Genomic DNA, 21,507 nt, shown 5'->3' with positions numbered 1-21,507 from the left:
ATGACAAAGCTAAGACGACTTAGTGATGAGTTTGATGTCCTTTGTTCACAGAGTGGGAGCACAGGGCGCCTCCCAAGCAGTGGAGCCTTATTCCTGGGGAATCTGGGGCCAGGGCGAGTTTTATAAGGGCTTCCCAGGTGGCATAATGGTAAAGAATCTGCCTGCCAATGCAGGGGACGCAGGAGATGTGGGTTCGATCTCTGGGTCAGGAAGATCTCCTGGAGTAGGAAATGGCAACCCATTCCAGTATCGTTGCCTGGAAAATTCCATGGTCAAAGGAGACTGGCGGGCTACAGTCTGTAAAGTCATTAAGCGTTGGACCTGACTGAGCACACACACATGTACGCACATGGGTTTTACAGAAAGTTAGGAGACGTAAGGAAGAAATGGCATGGTTGGCTAGGAGGTAGGAGGTGGTTTCCTTTTGAGGCCAGCAGGACCTGTTTTTCAAAAGAGTAAGGTGACCTGACTAAAGCTGATCTGGAGGATTGTGCTTGGCGTTAGGTTTCCCGGGCAGCGAGGCTGCTCCCATAAAAGCAGGCTGACTTGGGTTTAGATTTGTGAGCCAGACCTTTGGGACAGCCTTCATCTTGTGGGTCTTGATGTATGAATTAACTTTGGCAGGCACAAGTGCATGCGTAAAGCTTGAGAGCAGTGCTGCCAAGGATGAGCTCGTACTATATAAGAGTGTAACTTTAGTCAAAGTTTTGACTTTTGTGTTTGACCCGTGTTGAGGAAACCTTAAACCCAAAACCCAGTAACAAATGTGTATCTCTGTTTAAGTCATTAAAACACAAGCTGAGATTGAATGTGTTTACGGTGTGCTTGACATCATTCTAAGCACTCGGTGTTTTAGGTCACGGAATCCGTGCAGGAATTCTAGGACCAGGTTTGTTGCTATTCAGTCATCCAGTTGTGTCCAACTCTTCACAACCCCCTGGACTGCAGCTTGCCAGGCCTCCCTGTTCCTCACCATCTCTGGAAGTTTGCCCAAGTTCATGTCCATTGCATCAGTAGTACCATCCAGTCATCTCATCCTCTGACACCCTCTTTTCCTCCTGCCTTCAATCTTTTCCCAGCATCAGGGTCTTTTCTAATGAGTCAGCTCTTTGCATCAGGTGACCAAAATACTGGAGCTTCAGCCTCATCATCAGTCCTTCCAATGAATATTTAGGATTCATTTCCTTTCAGATCAACTGGTTTGATCTCCCTGCTGTCCAAGAGACTTGGACAGGATCAGGTTTAGCTATTATTATTATTATTCCATTTTCATAGCAGGAAACAGGGGCTTAGGTTAAGTGACTTGCACAACTTCACACAGCTCTTAAGGCTAAAACCAGTCACTGGGATCAGTTTAGACTCCAGAATATGTGCTGTCAAACCCCAGGGTATCCTGAAAACACAGTGTGGTAGAGATGATAAAAAGCCTCTGGTGACATCCTGTTGGCACAGGTGGTTTGTGCCTATGGAAGGCATTGTGGGAGATTTCATGAATGCTGAGATGACTGAGAAATCTGACACTAAGGATGCCACTCAGGAGTGGGGCTCTGAAGATTGGGGCAGAATTGAACGGGTTGGGAGGGGTGGCAGGGAGTGTGTCTCACCTCAGGGCGTGATGCCACATCCCTGTGCCCTGGGTATCCTCTGACAGACTCCCAGCCTCCAGTACCTGCGGTTCTTTACCCGCGTGTTTTCTGTGACCCCTGACATCCACCGTTCCTGCTCTGACAAGCCACCAGTGACAGGGAGTTAAGGCAGAGTCCTAGCCCTTGGCATTAACACTGGGGCGTGTCTGTACCAGCTCCCAGAGTTCCCAATGAGATAAAGCCCAGCACCCACAGTGATAGCTCACTTGACGATACATCCATTTCAGTGGGTCTCATTATTGCTATGAGCAATACCTACCTTAAACTGGGTGGCCCTACCTTAGCTCTTTGGCGAGATCTTATTTTTCATGTAAGCAAACCCTTGGCTAAATGGAAATATTTAAACTTTCACCCTTTTAATCACTTTTTTTCTCATTTATTACTACCTAAAATAGTTCTCATTGAATTTTATGCCATATAAGGAGAGATTGAACTAAAAATGAAACATTGTTTTAGCCTTTTTTTTTTTTTAAAACCTATAAGAATTCTCTTAAACTTGAGTTTACCACCAAGAAGCAGTTATGTGAAAGCAAAGTAGCTGACATCTTGTTTCAGGGTTTCTATTGAGTTAAAAAAAGATGGACTGTGTATCAGAAGTTTGAGCTGTTTCCTGGTCTGCCTCTAGATCACAACCTAAAATTCCAAAAGATTTTTATTTAACCCTATATAGTCATTCCAGGAATCTGTTATGTGCTGTGGAAATGTGCTGCTGACAAGTGCTCAGTCGTGTCCGACTCTTTGCAACCCCATGGACTGTGGCCCTCCAGGCTCCTCTGTCCATGGGATTTCCCAGGCAAGAATACTGCAGTGGGTTGCCATTTCCTTCTCCAGGGGATCTCCCCAAGCCAGGGATTGAACCCAGGTCTCCTGTATCTCCTGTGTTGGCAGATGGATTCTTTGCCACTAGCAGAACCTGGGAAACCTGTGGAAATGTGGACATTTACTTTTTGAGTGATGGACAGGCAGGTCCATGGAAGTCTCGCAAAAGCATAGACAGTAGTGGCAAGGGTTGCGTTTGTGAGAGGCAGAAGGTTGAAGGGCTTGCCAGATTAACAAGCACTGTCTGGTGTAATGAGCTGCTTTTGAGTTCCGGTAGTCAGGTTTAAGAGCATTGTCATCTTGGTGTCTTTAAATGAGAAAGAAATGGGATTTCTCTCTCTTAAGCTTTCTCACCAAAACTGCTGAAAGGATTTCCATTAAATTGGGCAGTTATGTTCAGAATACTCAGACTTAAAAGCTATGGGATGTATGTAAAATTCACTTTGGTGACCTCTGGTGGTGAGAGAGCCCCACAGAACTGCCCATCTGTGGAGATGGCCATAATTATTTAGCACCTTGGACAGAGGAATTTAACATTTTCCCCAGAAAGTCTCAAGGGCAGAAGCTTCACTGTGCTCCTTCTCATCTGGGCAGCTCTACAGAGCAGGCTTCAGAATGACTAGCAAGACAGTAAAGTGACTGTTTTTTGTTTTTCCTCAAGTGCTGGAGAGACCAGCTGGTGGACAACATGGAACTAAGTTTGTCTTCCCCAGATTGTGAGAATTAAGTGAAATGAAGCAAGTATACTATTTTGTAAACTATAAATAGCTGCATAAATATTAGTTATTATTGAGAACACTATACAAATATTATAGGACTGAAGTATAAGCTAAAATGCTTGAAGTTGATCTGATGATTATTTTATATCAGCTAATACTTACAAAGTCCTTACTATGTTTCAGGCCTAGTCCTATGTGTTTTACATATACTCACTCATCAACTACTCTATGAGGTAGGTCTTAGTATTTTTTTTTTTTTTTTTAGTAGTATTCTTTAGTATCTATTTTATAAGGGCTTCTCTAGTGGCTCAGAGTTTAAAGCGTCTGCCTCCAATGCGGAAGACCCGGGTTCGATCCCTGGGTTGGGAAGATTCCCTGGAGGAGGAAATGGCAACCCACTCCAGTATTCTTGCCTGGAGAATCCCATGGACGGAGAAGCCTGCTAGGCTACAACTCCACCGAATCGCAAAGAATTGGACATGACTGAGCGACTTCACTTCACTTCCCTGGTGACTCAGTAGTAGAGATTCCGAGTGCCAATGCAGGAGACATGGGTTTGATCCCTGGGTTGAGAAGATCCTTTGGAGAAGGAAATGGCAACCCACTCCAGTATTCTTGCCTGGGAAATCCAATGGAAAGATCCTAGCAGGCTACAGTCCATGGGATCACAAGGAGTTGGACACATTAACAAGTCCATACAGATGATGACAGGGTCATAGAATTCCAAACAGTTGAGCCGGAATTTGAACCCAAGCCATTAAGCTTCAGAGTCTACTGTTAACTATGATACTATCCAGTCTTATTAGAGTGATGATGTAGAGAAAGCTGATCTAGGTAAGAAAACATGATGGGCTGGGGGCAAGGAATAACATGATGACCTTGGATTTTAAGCAAATTGAGTCAGGCATAACTTAAGTAAGATTGGGGGAGGAGCATCAGGTGATAAGGGTCTGACCTTTGGTTGGGTCTGTCACCACATAACATGTGACATTATTAATGGCTGCTTACTTGTCTGGAACATTACGTTCTGTGTCATTTTAGTGATCTTAAATCCTAACTCCCCGGAGATCATCTATTTTGTCTTCCACGTGGATGACATTGATATTAGTACTTAGGATGGCCTTGTAAAAGATAGTTGGACCTAGTTCCATAAGGTATGGAAAATTTTGTATTTGTTTTCACTTGGAGAGAGGAGCTCTCATGTGTTAAAAGCTAGGTGTAGTGTGTTTAAGCTAGGTCTGGTAGCTGAAAATCAGAAAGATTTAGCCCATTGGTATCTGAGAGAGAGTTTAATGGTTGTCTCGAACTGGGTAAGAGTTTCTTACACAGTTATGAAGATGAAGTGTACGAGATTGGAGAACCATTGTGTACATGGGGATGTCAGCAGTCTTCAAAAGGGGAAAGTGTTCTCAATTCCCGGTTTCTTTTGAACCAGAGGGCAAGCTGTAGATATTTCCATGAACAGACACTGGAGTGTAATTACTGAGTGTCACGATATTCATAAAGACTAGATTCCCATTACCTTCTTCCTATAATTTGATTCCGGTTTTCATTGTTTATTCACGAAGTCAGTTTTCGTTCGATTGTCCTCATTTCTTTGTATCTCTCTGCCTCTAATGTGAAATAAGAAAACAGAATCCTATGCCGATGCTCTTTGATTTTTATCATTAATGTAGCTCATGAAGTCATGTAACAGATTTTGATGGCCAGAAAAAATCTGTTGTTTATGTCATTAAATGTTGATGGTCCTCTGTCGCAGCTTCCACACCGGATCCCCGGAGTTCCCCATTGACTCATCAACTTAGGGAGATGATGCATTCTGGTCAGTTGAACACTGTTCAGTGGTATGAAGCCAGACCATCTGCTATTACATTTAATGTTTTAAGTACTAAGTTTTAAAAGTAAAATTCCTATGTTACTGATATATCTATGTATATTGTATTTAACAACTATCACATTTTAAGCTATGTAAGCTTTTTGAAATGCATTCATATATTTGAAAAGGGGAACAAATTACTTCACAAGTGTTTGGTTCATAAATTCTTGTTTTCCACTAAATGCAAATACATATTATACTGAAGCATTTTCTTATTTTCAAAAATATCTTGAAAATCTGCACTTTGTAGTTGGGTTTTCTTGGAGCTAATACCTTTAGGAAAAATAAAATTATGCTAAAGTATATCAGGAAGAAGAACAGATTGTATTATTATTGTCCTGAACCAAAGCATTCTCATCTATTGGCCGTATAGTAACAGGTGGTAAAAGCAGCCTCTTACGTTTGGATTAGAAAAACCTTGAATGAAAGGTTGCTGAGAGTTATGGTGTCAATGAGAAGAAATGATCCATTTCAGTTCACTCTTAGAGAAAACAGACTATGCTGGCAGTGAGAGAGAAAAAATGGATCTAATTGTTTTGTGAACTCACTTGGGCGAATATCCAAGTCAGTGTGGTATTTATGATGCTCTAATTTGTTGTTCAGCTCTTGTAATTTCAAAAGTCAAGGACGTTTTTATGTTTAGCATATCCAGTCTGCTATTTCCATAGTTTTTTTTTTTTTGCTTTATTTGAATCGATAAATCATACTGACCCTCTGCGTCTTTCAAAAAAAGATTTTACAGTGTGTAGAGTTGAATGTCTTGGCCCCAGCTTGGCCCCTGCTACTGAAGTGCATTCTCCTTCACTTTTAGCGCATCGCATCACAGGGGAAGAGATGGATGGTAGTGCTAAAGTTCTGGCAGTTTAACCAGGATGACTTTGTGGTTCCATCTTTTTTTCATCATCTTTCTTTTTTTTCTGAGGTGTTTGTTAAACTGTTCCTTGAAGGGGGTGTGGGAGGGAGGTTGAGGGAAGGGAAATGTTTATCTGTATGGTTACGTGTACCACTGAACATGCATATTTATATATATATATATATATTTTTTGAACATGTATATTTATATTTTAAACATTAAAAATTTAAGCATTTGCTCAACATCAATAGTTGCTAGAGAAATGCAAGTCAGTACTGCTTCACACCCACTTAGGATGGCTATAATAAATAAGATGGATAAAAACAAGTGCTCTTGAGTATGTATGAGTATGGAGAAATTGGAACCCCTTACATTGATGGAGAAATATTGCCGGGAGAAATATCAATAACATCAGATGTGCAGGTGACACCACGCTTATGGCAGAAAGTGAAGAACTAAAGAGCCTCTTGATGAAAGTGAAAGAGGAGAGTGAAAAAGTTGGCTTAAAGCTCAATATTCAGAAAGCTAAGATTGTGGCATCCGGTCCCATTACTTCATGGCAAATAGATGAGGAAACAGTGGAAGCAGTGGCTGACTTTATTTTTCTGGGCTCCAAAATCACTGCAAATGGTGATTGCAGCCATGAAGTTAAAAAATACTTGCTCCTTGGAAGGAAAGTTATTACCAACCTAGACAACATATTAAAAAGCAGAGACATCACTTTGTCAACAGAGGTCCGTCTAGACAAGGCTGTGGTTTTTCCAGTGGTCATGTATCGATGTGAGAGTTGAACTGTGAAGAAAACTGAGCACCGAAAAATTGATGCTTTTGAACTGTGGTGCTGGAGAAGGCTCTTGAGAGCCTCTTGGACTGCAAGGAGATCCAACCAGTCCATCCTAGAGATGATCAGTCCTGGGTGTTCATTGGAAGGACTGCTGTTGAACCTGAAACTGCAGTACTTTGGCCACCTAATGCAAAGAGCTGACTCATTTGAAAAGACCCTGATGCTGGGAAAGATTGAGGGCAGGAGGAGAAGGGGACGACAGAGGATGAGATGGTTGGATGGCATCACCGACTCAATGGACATGGGTTTGGGTGGACTCCGGGAGTTGGTGATGGTCGGGGAGGCCTGGCAAGCTGCGGTTCATGGGGTCGCAAAGAGTCGGATACAACTGAGCAACTGAACTGAACACTGATGGAGGGAATGAAAAATGGCACAAAAATTTGGAAAACAGTCTGGTAATTCCTCAAAAAGTTAAGCATAGAGTTACCGTGCTAAGTCACTTCAGTCGTGTCCGACTCTGTGAGACCCTGTGGACTGTTAGCCCACCAGAATCCTCTGTCCATGGGATTCTTCAGGCAGGCAAGAATCCTGGAGTGGGCTGCCATACCCTTCTCCAGGGAACCTTCCCAACCCAGGGATCGAACCCACATCTCTTAAGTCTGCTGCTTTGGCAGGCAGATTCGTTACCACTAGTGCCATCTGGGAAGCCCCAGAGTTAACCCAGCAATTCTCTTCCTAGGTATATGTCCAAGAGAACTGGAAAGATATGTTTCTAAAAGAAATTGTACATGAATGTTCATAGCAGCAGTATTCTTTATAGCCAAAAAAGTGGGAGTAACCCAAGTGTCCATCATAAATGGGTAAAACAGTGTGGTTTATCTATATAATATTGTTGGACCATGAAAAGGGACTCTTAAGTACTGATGCTTCATACAGTGTAGATGACCCTTGAAAATAGCGTGCTAAGTGAAAGAAGTCAGACACAAAAGGTCACATACCATATGATTCTGTTTGTATGAAATGTTCAGAATAGGCAGATTCATTGAGGTGAAAAGTAGGTTAGTGGTTGCCAGGTACTGGGTAGGTGGAGGGTTAAGGAGGTAAGTGGAGAGAGTTTCACTTGGATGGAATGAAAATATTCTGGAATTAGATGGTGGTGGTGATTGTGAAGCCTTGTGAATATGCACAACCCACTGAGATGTGTAGTATAAGAGTAAAATTTATGGTGTGTGAATTATAGCTCAGTTTTTAAAAATCAACACTTAAGCATCTGGAAAGTCAGGCATTAGCAAAATATTCAACCTGAGTGATAGCAGGCCTCTGATAAATACTTGCAAAGTGACTTAGACAAACATACGTTCTCCTCTATGATTTTTTTAAGAGGATATGCTTAAATATATATGGAACCTAAATTAAATTTTCCAAAGGTGTGAAGATAGTAATAATGACATATCATTAATCTGCCTCAAATATGTATTGATAATCCTTTTATTGATTCTTAAAGAAAAATCTCACAAAATTTTAAAAGATCTCAATGAATAATTTTAAGATCTGTTGCACTTTTAATGACATAGAAGCCTGTTTTCAGAATAGTGTTTGATTTTTCCTATTAGGACTATAGTTTCTTTCTTGTGATGTTAATTTGGTTACTATCAGATGCCAAATTGGGAATATAATTTATAACTGGTATGTATGTTTGCAGTTTAATAGCCTGAGTTCTTGAACATTTAAACTGAAAATTGAGATACAATGTCACCATGATAAATGGTAATGGTGAAATATTTCTTGCTTTTATAAGTAGAATTGAAAATCACTATACTTAGTTTCTTTTCCCTTTTCGTAAAACTCCTTTCCCCTGTGAGACACGTTGGTTTCCCAAATTATAAATTCAGTTTCTTTTGTTTGTTCTAACTACTTAGTTTTTCTTATTACATACCTGTTTAATTTTTAATTTCTCATTAAAAGTAAATGTGGCTAATTTTCCTATCAATATTTTAAGAGGTCTTCCATTTCTCTCTGTCACAGCCATGATGCAGCGCTATCTTGTATGTATTACTGCATAATTAAAATGCCATTATTTTATCAAATAGTTCCGGCAAAGCAACTTATTAATACATTTTAAATGGAACAGAAGTTTATTCCTGTGAAGTTGAGGTAAATGTTACAAACACTGTTCAGGAACTGAAAGTATTAAGTGGAATAATGTGTATAGTGCTATGAGGAAGGCTGCTGCAATTGTAGGAAAAATACTTAGGGGTGAATGTATCATAGGTATTCAGACCTTGTCAGTCAGTCTCATTTATTGTATAACGTAGATATATTTAACATGCTAATTTTGATTCATTGGACAAACACAAGTCATATAAGTATATGAGTCACTGTGCTAGGCTCTGAGTATTCAGTGGTAGCCAGCATTTATGCTGTGACCATGGAACTCCTGGGGTCCTGAGTGGCTGGATCATAGCTGATGAGGCAGAGACCAATGTGAGATGAGCCCAGAGGGGCAGGCGGGGCAGTCCTTATCACAAGCATGTAGCTGTGGTCAAGAGTTTGGACTTCATCCAGCCTTCAACAATAAGCCTTTGAAGGCTTACCACAGGGGATTCCAGCTTCAGTTTTATAAAGATTACTCTGAGCAGTGGTGGAAAATGGTTGGTGGGTATAAGAAGGAGAAGCAGAATTTGTTGTAATCCAGGCAAGCTGTGATGGTGGTTTAGATTAATGTAGTGGATCTAGGGGTAGAAGGAGGGAGATTGATAAAAAGTAGTTTGGAAGAATTAAAGTGTAGTGGATGGGATTAGGGGATGAAGAGGGGAAAGTATGTGTTGAGGATGTCATCAGCATCTCCAACATGAATAGCTAGGTAGGCAGAGATTCTGTGTCCTGAGATCTGGAGCGTGGGGGGAGGGCCAGATTTGGAAGGGACCTTCCAATGCTCAGGTTGGGACATGTTGAGTGTGAGAGGAAGGAAGTGCTTATAAGTCGAGGGCAGGGTTGGAGCGAGGGCGCAACCTGGTCTTCCTTGAGCTGGTATGACTGGTTATGGTCTGGGTACAGATTAGAATAAATAAATCACTTTCAAAACCAAACACATTGCTCCAGTTTCTAGCTCATCAACCTTGCTTCTGTGCTGTCTCCTACAGCTTCAGTTCAGTTCAGTTGCTCAGTTGTGTCCAACTCTTTGTGACCGCATGTACTGCAGCACACCAGGCCTCCGTGTCCATCACCAACTCCCAGAGTTTACTCAAACTCATGTCCATTGAGTCGGTGATGCCATCCAACCATCTCATCCTCTGTCGTCCCCTTCTCCTGCCTTCAATCTTCCCCAGCATCAGGGTCTTTTCCAGTGAGTCAGTTCTTCACATCAAGTGGCCAAAGTATTGGAGTTTCAGCTTCAGCATCAATCCTTCCAATGAATATTCAGGACTGATTTCCTTTAGGATGGACTGGTTGGATCTCCTTGTAGTCCAAGGGACTCTCAAGAGTCTTCTCCAACACCACAGTTCAAAAGCATCAGTTCTTCGGTACTCAGCTTTCTTTATAGTCCAACTCTCACATCCATACGTGACTGCTGTAAAAACCATAGCCTGGACTAGTCAGACCTTTGTAGACAAAGTAATATCTCTGCTTTTTAATATGCTGTCTAGGTTGGTCATGGCTTTCCTTCCAAGGAGCAAGCGTCTTTTAATTCCTTGGCCGCAATCACCATCTGCAGTGATTTTGGAGCCCAAGAAAATAAAGTCTGTCACTGTTTCCATTGTTTCCCCATCTATTTGCCATGAAGTGATGGGACCAGATGCCATGATGTTAGTTTTCTGTGAAAAAGCCAATTTTTTAACTTTCCTCTTTTACTTTCATCAAGAGGCTCTTTAGTTCTTCACTTTCTGCCAGAAGGGTGGTGTCATCTGCCTATCTGAGGTTATTGATATTTCTCCCTGCAATCTTGATTCCAGCTTGTGCTTCATTCAGCCTACCATTTTGCATGATGTACTCAGCATGTAAGTTAAATAAGCTTAGCTTAGCTTTCTAGAAATTTCTCTATATTGGTGGACAGGACAATATTCATCTTATAGTAAATGCCACTTGTGATCTGTTGTCTTTAGTGTTCTTAGAACCGTGCCTTCCTGACCCACAAGGTCAAGTTACATATTTGATCTTCACATGAACTAGTTGGATTTTCTGTTACCTTGTTACAAACAGACTACACCCCTCACCTTGGATGTCTGACTTGGTATAACTTATAAGAAAGGAAGCTGGGCCACAGATCTGATATGAAACAATACTGATTGATCTTCGCTACTTAAAACTCAAAAGTTCCTTCTCTTGGCCTTTGTGAAAGCAGAGCCTGACACATGTTATGCACTTCTCACATTGGTTATGATTTTATCTGCCTTTGCAGTGTTAAGCATAGCATGTTGTTTTATTCATCCTGTGATTTTTTTGCAGCCAGTATTTCTATTTCCTTCAACAAATAGAAATGGGCCATTTAAGGACTGAGATTGCAAGTATTTTGGCCTTTGCTATGCCTCTGGTGCCTGGTACAGGGGCTGGCATGCATTCAGTACTTGCTATCTATTAAATAAATTAGTGATTGAAGGTATGGCTGAATAGTCATTCTGTGAGAGCAAGAGATTGGGCAGATTATAGTCTTCCTAGAAGGTTGTGTCTCTGAAATCTGAGAAATAAAGCCTGTAAAATATAAATTTGGGAACCATCCTGATAAAAACAATTATAGAAACCGTGAGAGTGGAATTCCATGAGTGTATGCAAAACAGAGTGTAAGAATGGAGGGAAACTGAAACGCCAAGAAAGGGGGATTGGAAGGAGTCAGACCTACAGGAGAGCCCAGCGGCCCAGGGGAGCAGTCATCAGTGGGGAGACAGAGGTGAGAAGGGAGGAGAACAAGAGGGGGCCTTTGGGTCTGAGCAGAAATCAAGCAAGTGTAATGTGATCCTGGGTGCACAGCCTGAGAGGCTTGGGGAAATGCCACTACCTTTTTGTTTGTACTCTTCATCTCGAGTAATTCCAGTTGAGAGGGAACTTTTTCTTAAGCAAAGACATAATTACTTTTGGTTTTCTGCTGCACATATGCCTGGTATCATAGGACACTGTACTAATACTGAAGGGTTTATTTTGTGATCTTTTAAGCTGGTTACTTAATGACCATGGCCATATTTTTCCATTACTCCCATTACAGGTAATGATGTTTGATATATATATATATATATATATATATATAACACTATTGAGGGGAATTGCAAACTTGTCACAATAGTTGGAGATTTGAAAATCAACCTGAAAGTCAATGGGAAAAATGTAGACTCTTTGTCCAAGATTATCTGGGAGCTTTTTAGTTGAAATTTTATTAAATTCTGTAGTTTATGAGATTGCTACAAAGCTATAATGACATACCCTGGCAATAAAGAAATTTGGTTGGTAATAATGGAGATACACATATGACACACATATATATGTATAATTTTTTCTTTTAGGCATGATGTTAATAAAAATCCATATGGGGGACGGGTTGGGGAGTACATTTGAGTTTTATTAGAATGCTGTCATTTGTGAAAGCTTTTTCTCTTAATTAAGATTATTTTATTGTAATGAAAAGTTGTTGTTTAGTTGCTCAGTCATGTCCAACTCTTTAGCGACCCCATAGACTGTAGCCCGCCAGGCTCCTTTGTCCATGGAATTCTGTAGGAAACTGTACTGCAGTGGGTTGCCATTTCCCTCTCCAGGGGATCTTCCTGACCCAGGGATCAAACCCATGTCTCCTACGTTGGCAACTGGGTTCTTTACCCCTGAGCCACCTGGGAAGCCGCAGTGAAAAAAGACGCTACCATTTACCCAGCACCTACTTTGTTCTAGACATGTTACAGTGATCCTTGGAAGGAGGTATTATTTCTAATTTAAAATGAAGAAATTGAAGTTTAAGTAGTTTGCCCAAGGTTCCAGGGCTAGTAAGTAGGAGAGTCTAGCCATTTTTTAAATCCAGATCTATGCACTTTCCAGTCTGCTGTCTGAATGAGAATCTTTAGTGTATCAGAGTGAGGTGTATATTTGATTGGAAGCCAAGAAAGCTCAGAAAAAGGGAAATCAGGCAAGTCAGAAAACCACTAGATGAGAACTTTTTCAGCATCCTTTCCCCTAATCTGCCTGTTTACCCATATCTATACCTGACACTTGTCTTCTTACTTGCGGTGGACAAGGCTGCTCCTCTCAGGACTTGACTCCTTTTGTTTATCTCTCGCATCTTTAGTCTGTTTCCCTTTCTTGACTAGCTTCTTCCCAGAAGCGTAACCTATACCCTTTCCAAAGCAAAGGCCTTCGGTATTGTTTAATCATTGCTGTGTAACAAACCACTCCAAAACTTAGTGAAGTTAATTTAAGATATTTACTGGGCTTCCCTGGCGGCTCTGTGGTAAAGAATCAGCCTGTCATTCCAGGAGACACGGATTTGATCTGTGGTCAGGAGGCTCCCACATGCCACAGAGCAGCTAGGTCTGAGTGCTGCAATTACTGAGCCTGCTCTCTGGAGCCGGGAACTGCATCTCCTGAAGCCCCCACACCCTAGAGCTTGTGCTCCAGATTAAGGGAAGCCCCCACACTGAGTAGTGGGCCCTGAAAGTAGAGAGCAGAGCCTGCTCACCGCAACTCGAGAAAAGCCTACACAGCAATGGCCAAGCACAGCCAAAAATAAACAGATGGAAAACTTTAAATATCTTATTGTTGATAAAAGCTATCATTTGTTTAGTTCACTGTTTTTTGAGTCAGCAAATTAGTCTGGGCTCAGTTGGATTTGTGTTTTAGGCGCTCAGTTGTGTCTGACTCTTTGCAACCCTATGGGCTGCAGCCTGCAAGGCTCCTCTGTCCATGGGGATTCTCCAGGCAAGAAGACTGGAGTGGGTTGCCACGCCCTCCTCCAGGAGATCTTCCCAACCCAGGGATCGAACCCAGCTCTCCCGCTTTGCAGTCGGATTCTTGACTGGATTCAGAGCAACTAGGGAAGCCCAAGAGTACTGGTGTGGGTAGCCCTTCTCCAGGGAATCTTCCCAATCCAGGAATCAAACCGGGGTCTCCTGCATCGCAGGTGGATTCTTTACCAGCTGAGCTGCCAGGGAAGCCCCCAGTTGGACTTACTTATTTGTTTTTGGTCAGTTCAACAGGTCTGTTTCTGAGGCATTAGCTGGTCAGTGGCTGCAGCCATCAGGTGACTAGAGCCCGTGTTTCCATCCTGCAGCAGGCCAGCCTGGACTTGTGCATGGTTGCGTGGGAGGGGTTCAAATGAGAGCGGAAGTCTGCAAATCACCTGAGGCCTAGAATCAGAACGAGTGTCCTTTGCTCTTCATTCTGTCAACCAAAGTAGGTCACAAGATCAGCCCAGGGCATGGAGAAGTAGACCAGTGAACAGGGTACTCTTTCCTCGCTGGTGAATCCAGTTTACCCTTCAAGACCATAACCGTGTCAGGCTGAGGCACGGCCTCGGGTCGCGGCTTCCTAGGTCCCTGCATTTAAACCACTGTATGGCAGCTGTTGGTTTACGTCTTAGTAGACAATGAGTTCCTTAAAGACAGTGACCGTGTTTCAGTCCAGGATTTGGCACATAGTGGAACATTTGAAAGTGGAAATTTTTGTGAAAATAAAGCATTCTAGCAGTTAACATCTGGCAATATGGACTAGAAGATAATATATGCTTGCATTTTAAGACTTGCCAGTGTCAAACAACTTTGGGGCAGACTCTAGTATATCAAAATAAAAACTTCTTTAAAATTAGAAAACATTCCGAGAAGAAATCACTAAGTATCTGTGTACTATCATTAAATATCTGTGTACTCTCTTTGTCTTTTTGTTAGGTTATAAGTTTTTTTTTATACAGGAGGCAAGTCACATTTTTATGGCATGTTTGTCAGAAAAAGCATACCCAGCCATTCACTGGCCCACTGGGATTTGGGATAACATTTCTCCTTTAGGATGTACAATGAGGAGAGATGGCAGCCGGTGTCCTGGGAGTTGCTCTGGGCAACACAGAATATAAATGTTTCCATTAAATGGGAGATGAGATGTATGTAACATAAGCTCATCTTTCAGTGAGCATGTCTTGTCGATGCCCTAATTCTTAATTGGTGGATTCTCATGTGCATTTTGTTTATTGTGTTTTAGATTCAGCTGCCTGTGTATTCCCCAAACCTGACCACATCTTCCCATCTCCAACGTGATATCTCACCATGCATCGGAGATCAAGAGGAGTTAGCATCGGGCTACTTCTGCTCCTTTCTCAAATCTTCCAGGTCGGGATCAACAATGTTCCACCTGTCACCCTGGCAACGCTGGCTCTCAACATCTGGTTGTTCTTGAATCCCCTGAAACCGCTACTTAGCTCCTGCCTCAGCGTGGAGAAGTGTTACCAGCAGAAGGACTGGCAGCGCCTGCTGCTTTCCCCTCTTCACCACGCGGATGACTGGCACTTGTACTTCAATATGGCATCCATGCTGTGGAAAGGAATTCATCTGGAGAGAAGACTGGGCAGTAGATGGTTTGCCTACGTCATCGTCACATTCTCCCTCCTCACTGGGGTGGTGTACCTGTTCTTGGAATTTGCTCTGGCAGAATTTCTAAATGAGCCTGACTTCAAAAGGAATTGTGCTGTGGGTTTCTCAGGTAAGGCAGACACATGTATCAAGGTAGCCTGCATGAAGACAGTAAGGGAGGTGAAGCGGGGGTCCCAGCCGGTGAGGGAGCTGACATCTGAGTGGCTAAGGACTGCTGGGGCTTGGATTTTGGAGAAGAGGCTTATTGGGGCACAGGAGAGTCATTGATTTTGCTATCTCCCATTATGCCGCATTGTTCATTCTTGGACCGTTTACACTATGGTCTGCCCAAAGGTGGTTTTCCAGGAAATAGGATTTTGGAAATATACCCTGGTTCCGTTGTGATGGGGCCCAAGAGAGAGATGCACTGGTGTATTTGTGATAGGGAGTTCTCTAAAAAGATCACGCCTCTCAATAACACCATTAAAATAAACGTACCACACCCTATGATGGCACCTCCTTACCGTGATATTCTCTGTTCGTGTGTGTGTGCTCAGTCATGTCTGACTCTTTGTGACCCCATGGAATGTAGCCCACCAGCCTCCTCTGTCTGTGGGATTTCCCAGGCAAGAATACTGGAGCAGGTTGCCATTTCTATCTCCAAGGGATCTTTCCGACCCAGGGATTGAACCTGCGTCTCTTGCATCTCCTGCTTTGGCAGCCGGATCCTTTACCACTGCGCCACTTGGGGGGCTCAGTCTCGTTGCACAGTTTATGCTGTTTAATTAATGTAACAGGCCCATAGGGAGGTGGCCTTGTGTTCATTTCCTAAGTTAGGAAGCTAAGGCACAGAGAAATTAGTCACGGTTATACACCTTGTAAGTGATGGGGCTGGGATTTGAACCTAGTCTACATGACAATCCACATGTTACCTTGCCTCTCACTGTTGCCCGTCACTAGTTCTTTTCTTATTTTTTTCTTGTAGGACTGAATTGCCATCAGGACTTAACATAGGTCTTCTAAAAATTAGAATGTGAAGGGTAGGAGGGAAATTGTCCTGAAACAGAAGGAAAACAAACCCTTTCCTGTCCTTTCCCCTTTCCTCTAAGATACATCTTCATGAGTCTAATTGTGTGAGAACAAAGGAAATATGCCCTGCCTTCAATATATCTTTCCATAGGAGTTAGAAAAACACACATTAATGGTGTTTTTTCAAATTGAGTTAAAAATCACATAGCATACAATTAATGAATTTGAAGTTTAAAATTCAGTTGCATTTAGTACCATTACTAGTGTGTTATTCCCATTTTGTGTGTTATATATTTAATAGCATACTCAAAGTCAGTATGAACTTCTGTTAAGAAACATTCAAGGAGATTTCCCTGGCGGTCCAGTGATTAAGGCTCCGGGATGCCATTGTAGGGGTTGAGGGTGTGATCCTGGTTGGATTACTACAGTCCTACATGCTTTTCGGTGCAGCCAAAAGATCAAAGAAAAGGAAAAAAAAAAAAAAAAAAGAAACATCGAAGGAATGGTTACCTTCAGGATTGTCTTTCTGCCAAATGTTCAGGTTGACTTTTTATAAGGAGTAGGATATATATCAAAGCCAAGAGTTGAAGTAGTCAGATAATCATTTTCACTTCAGTTAGTTTTTTTGGCCATTGTTGATAATCTCTGCATTTGGATTGCTGATATTTGTATCCTCTTCATTCTCTTTTAGGAGTTTTGTTTGCTTTGAAAGTTCTCAACAACCACTGTTGTCCTGGAGGCTTTGTCAACGTTTTGGGCTTTCCTGTATCCAACAGATTTGCTTGTTGGGTGGAACTCTTGGCTATTCATTTCATCTCTCCAGGGTAAGTGTTTACTCTTAGAGAATGCAAATGAAGGACCTGATATTCCATGGAGAAAGAACTGTAGTAATAATGAGGTAACTGGAGTTTGTGCTTTAACTCTGAGGACAGAATCCAGTTAATAGTTTTAGTGTCAGATATTCCTGTGTTTGAATCCCATCAGCTACTGAGCTGTGTGATTTTGATGTACTTGTCTTATGTGAGTTTCCATTTTTCACCTTTTAAGTAGAACCTGGTACACAGCTTAGGGGGTTAATATTAACCAGCCTGTCAATTAGTGAATTCTAATAATGATAATTCAAAGAGGCAGGTAGAAACCACATAATTTTAAAGATAAAAAAATCAAAAGATATTTTAGAGGACTAATGCTTTTAAGCCACTTTAGTTGTGAATTGTCTTGGTGATTTGATGATACACTCTATAAGCAGAAGATTTTACCCACGGTCTTGACATATGAACTGGATCAACTCTGAACTGTTTTGGCGTGGATTCACCTCCGTGTCACTGTGGCTGTGTCCCTGGAGCTCCAGGGAACATAGTTTGGAAATCCCTGACATCTCTAAGTTTTCCTCTATAGATGGGGAGAAGGAAATTCAGAAGGCTTGGAGACTCACTGAACAGCTGGTGGTAGATACCAGGCTAGTTAGGATTCCAGCCTTCTGATTCCGGGTCTCTATGTTCCCAGGGGAGAGGGGATGGCGTTGGAGGGTGCTTTTCCACTTTGATTCTTTTCTCTACTTTCTCTTCAGAAAAAGGAGTGAATTGTTTTATATTTCCCTACCTCTTCCACCAGCTGCACTTCTCTTAATCTGTGTAATGCAACTGGAAGCCCATGGTTTGCATATTTATTTTTAAACTCTGGGGATCTGGATGCTGTTTGGAGAAGGGAGAGATTCAGGAAAGTTCAGAAAGAAGTATGGATATTTTTTAGCTGCTTTTCTTTTCAGTAAGGAGCTCTTTTGTTTTGCTTTTGGTTTGTGACCATGTTGGGTGTCGTACTTTATTTGAGAGTGTTCTTCTTGGGCTGCGTGTCAGGCCAGTAACCTTGAGTCCTTCTTTAATGCTAATTTCCCATCCCGACAGGGCAGCCTTCGCCAGCTGGTCTGTAAAAGGCAGCGGTGTGGCCACTGAACTCCACTCATTTGCAACTGTATTGTTATCTTGTGACAGTTCCACCAAGAAAGCCTAACAAAATCTTCAAAGTTTTCTTTGAAAAAGGGTCCAGTAATGTGTGTCCCCTATCTGAACAGCCTTCCCTATACCTTGTCACTCACAGCTCCCTGACTTGCTCCATGTGACTTGGTTCTCTGTGTAGACCAGAGACTCTTGTGTGTGAGGGCAACACCCAACATTCATATGAAAATCACTCCCTCTGGTACTTGAACTTTTATTCTATAATGAATCCATTGAATAGCTGTGCCTTTAATATTCTCATGCAACTATTGCTTAAGACTCTCATCATGCATTTTTATTTTTTTAGGAACACCTCCCCCATCCCCAGCCCCGTCCTTTTTACATAGAAAAGGCATGGTTGCATTTTTATGTAATATGCTTATTCTGCATGGAGGGACCTGATACTCTGAGCCTGGGAATTAAATGGAATTTCCTTTGAAGTTTGAAAGACTAAATCTTTTGGTTTTTGAAGATTTGACTACTTTGAATGATAAACTGATGATATCCAAGCATCTCCTTCTGTGGTGTGTCCAATAGAGACAGAGTTGAGGGCTGGTCCAGGAAAGCTAAGAAGGGAGTGCTTCTTTGAGATGGATCTTGGAAGAATGGGAGAAACCAGAGCTCTGCTGCTCCGCATTGTTATTCTCCTGGTGGTTGTCAATTAGAATTTTCATTGGGAAAACACTACAAATCTTTAGAACAAAGCCTGCTTTATTGATGGGTTTAATGAGCTGCCCTTTGGGAGGGAAAAAAAAAATCTGCCAAGCAAACATTTGTGGCCCACTGTGTTTTATGAAATCCACAGAATTAGTAATTTCCCCCAGTTAGGGAGTTTTATGGAGGGAAGTCACTCCAAACAGCCAGCCCCGTGAGAGGTATGGACCTGCACAGCGGGGTGAAGTAACCACTCTTCTTTGCTTGGCCTTTTGCTCTTGATGCCGAAAGCTCAGCTTCTCTTTACGCCAATGCTGAATCACATTTTGGAGACAGTTTGGGGTGAAGTAGAAAAGGATAGTTTTGTTGCTTTGCCAGACAAAGGGGGCCACACAGCTGGTTCAATGCCCTCAAACCCTTGTGTCCCCACTTGGGGAAGATAGTGAGAAGTTTTATGGTAATTGTTTGAAGAGGGAATGATCAGTCCATGGCCATTTCTTCTGATGAATTAGTGGTGAGGTAAGTAGGAGTCAGCATCATCAACTTTCAGGTCCAACTAGTCTGGGGTCTATAGGCTTGTGGGCGGCATACTGTCCTTAATCGTTAACATCTCCCACTTTGAGCTGGGGTCAGAATCTGCAGAGCAGCTCAGAGAGGTTGTGTGTATCCAGTAATGGAGAAGCAAGCAGGACCTTGCCTCGAGGCTGCTCTTGACTGTCGGTCCCTGGCTTTGCATCCTCTCCGTTTCCTGATTAACAGCTGCTTGCATCTGCTCACTGGACTCAGGGAAGGTCCTGGAGGCTAAACGAAGGCTGTTTCCTACAGCCAAAGAAATGGGGGACACAAAGGCCTTGTGCCCGGGAGCCCCGCACGTGTCCCTTCCACATTCCCGTGGGTGGCTTGCTGCAGTGACAGCTGTGCCTCATTGGTCTTTGCCTTTCCCCGTGTGTCCTGGGACCGCGCTCGGTGGTTGAGTCTGAAGAAGTAACCCTGCTCCTTAAGGTGGTACAGGAGGGAGGAGATGCCAAAATTCTAATTTTCACCTTAAAGCTGAAATTTTATTAACCATAGATACCATTGGGGTGTTTTGTTTTTTTTTTCTTGAAGGCTCACATTGTTTATTTTTAAGAAAATGCGTGCCATTTCTTATTTAACCGTGGGCAGTCAGTTTTTCTTTCGAGTAAGTGTGATGAGGCAGAGTTCATAAAAACAGTGGCCAGTTCATCTCACAGCTCAACCAACCACACTGGTGCTTCTCTGGGAGATTAGTACCTTAGTTGGATATAGAGTTGAAGCGCTTTATGCTTATTTCCCATTTTGTCACATAATATATGAAAAAGATGTATACTTTTTAAGAAATTAAAATTTTGCTATTTATCAAGGATATTCTTAGGCAGAGCTTCCATTTTCCCCTTTGAGTGTGAATCTGTGGCTGTGAGACACCCAGAACTCTTGATATTTTTTTGGAGTCACTGCCTTGATTCACTTGATTCAAGCAGCCAAGGCACAAGCGGTTGTACCCCCCTATTGCTTTTATGTCGTTGTTGTTTAGTTGCTAAGTCTTGTCCGACTGTTTGCAAACCCCTGGACTGTAGCCTACCACCTCCTCTGTCCATGGCATTTCCCAGGCAGGAATACTGGAGTGGGTTCCATTCACTTCTTTGGGGGATCTTCCCCACCCGGGATCAGACCCCTGACTCCTGCATTGGTGGGTGGATTCTTTACCCCTGAGCCACCAGGGAAGGCCCCCTTTGCTTTTATATCATTAGTGAAAATGCCAGCACATGGAGAGAGGCTCAGTAGCATTATGAAAATAGTTTAGACTTCATGAACTGCTGGAAGGGCCTGTGGGACCTCCCGTGGTCCGTGGAGCCCACTTTGAGAATCACTGCTCCCAGCTCTCAGGCTGCCTCTCTGGCACTGCACTTGACTGTGTCTTAACTTGTGTGAAAAGAAAGATGGTAGCTTCATGCAGCCAGGGCTGGGAGAGAAGGGGAAGCAGTGAAGTGTGCAAGAACACATGTAACCATTGAAATCACTAATTAACAATTCCTAATTAGCCTGAACTGTTAATGCTTTGTCTGAAGGAGGGTGGCCACTTGTCTCTGTCATTACAGGGACTGATTATAAGTTCTGTTCCACACGAACTTAGATGCAGGGAACTCCCTATCCTACTTTGAGTTCTGTCCTTGCTTACATTTTGTGATGAGGTGCTTCTGGCATATTCGTCTAAAATGCAACATGCATGTTCTTTCTTCCCCAGTAGTGCTGAGATAGGGAACATAAAAGACATACCTTGTGTTTGAGTGCCAGTTGACACCTCTGTGGAGTTAGCTACGTAGCAGTCTGTTGGATTTTTGCCTTGGGAATTAGGAATGAGGTTGAGGAATAACAATTTGGATGATGATGGTTACACCATCTCCTGTCCCACGTGTTCTTTTAGAACTTCACTTAGAGATGGGGCCCAGGGCTCCTTCCCGTGAATTGAATGGGTTTGTGGCTCATTGCGATCAATAGATGGCAGCAGAAGTGCCGTGTTACTTCTGAGGCGAGAAGTCCCTTGCCATGTGAGCGGCAACACTGGCTGCGGAGCCCACATTCC

The 21,507-nt window shown here is 42.5% G+C and overlaps 1 protein-coding gene across 3 annotated transcripts in view; it reads left to right on the top strand.

Moving 5' to 3' along the window:
• The window catches only part of RHBDD1 (rhomboid domain containing 1), a 141,867-nt gene that overhangs the window by 12,883 nt on the left and 107,477 nt on the right, over positions 1-21,507 (top strand). For all 3 annotated transcript variants that reach the window (XM_065930446.1, XM_065930447.1, XM_065930445.1), the window contains exons 2-3: positions 14,861-15,358; positions 16,949-17,081. In XM_065930446.1, coding sequence (XP_065786518.1) covers positions 14,926-15,358; positions 16,949-17,081 — 566 coding nt within the window. In that variant the 5' untranslated portion in view covers positions 14,861-14,925. The remainder of the gene's footprint in view (positions 1-14,860; positions 15,359-16,948; positions 17,082-21,507) is intronic.

This window comes from Muntiacus reevesi, chromosome 3 (assembly GCF_963930625.1).
Source record: "Muntiacus reevesi chromosome 3, mMunRee1.1, whole genome shotgun sequence".
Taxonomy (NCBI): Eukaryota; Metazoa; Chordata; class Mammalia; order Artiodactyla; family Cervidae; genus Muntiacus; species Muntiacus reevesi.
This window is presented reverse-complemented; position numbering and strand designations above follow the sequence as displayed.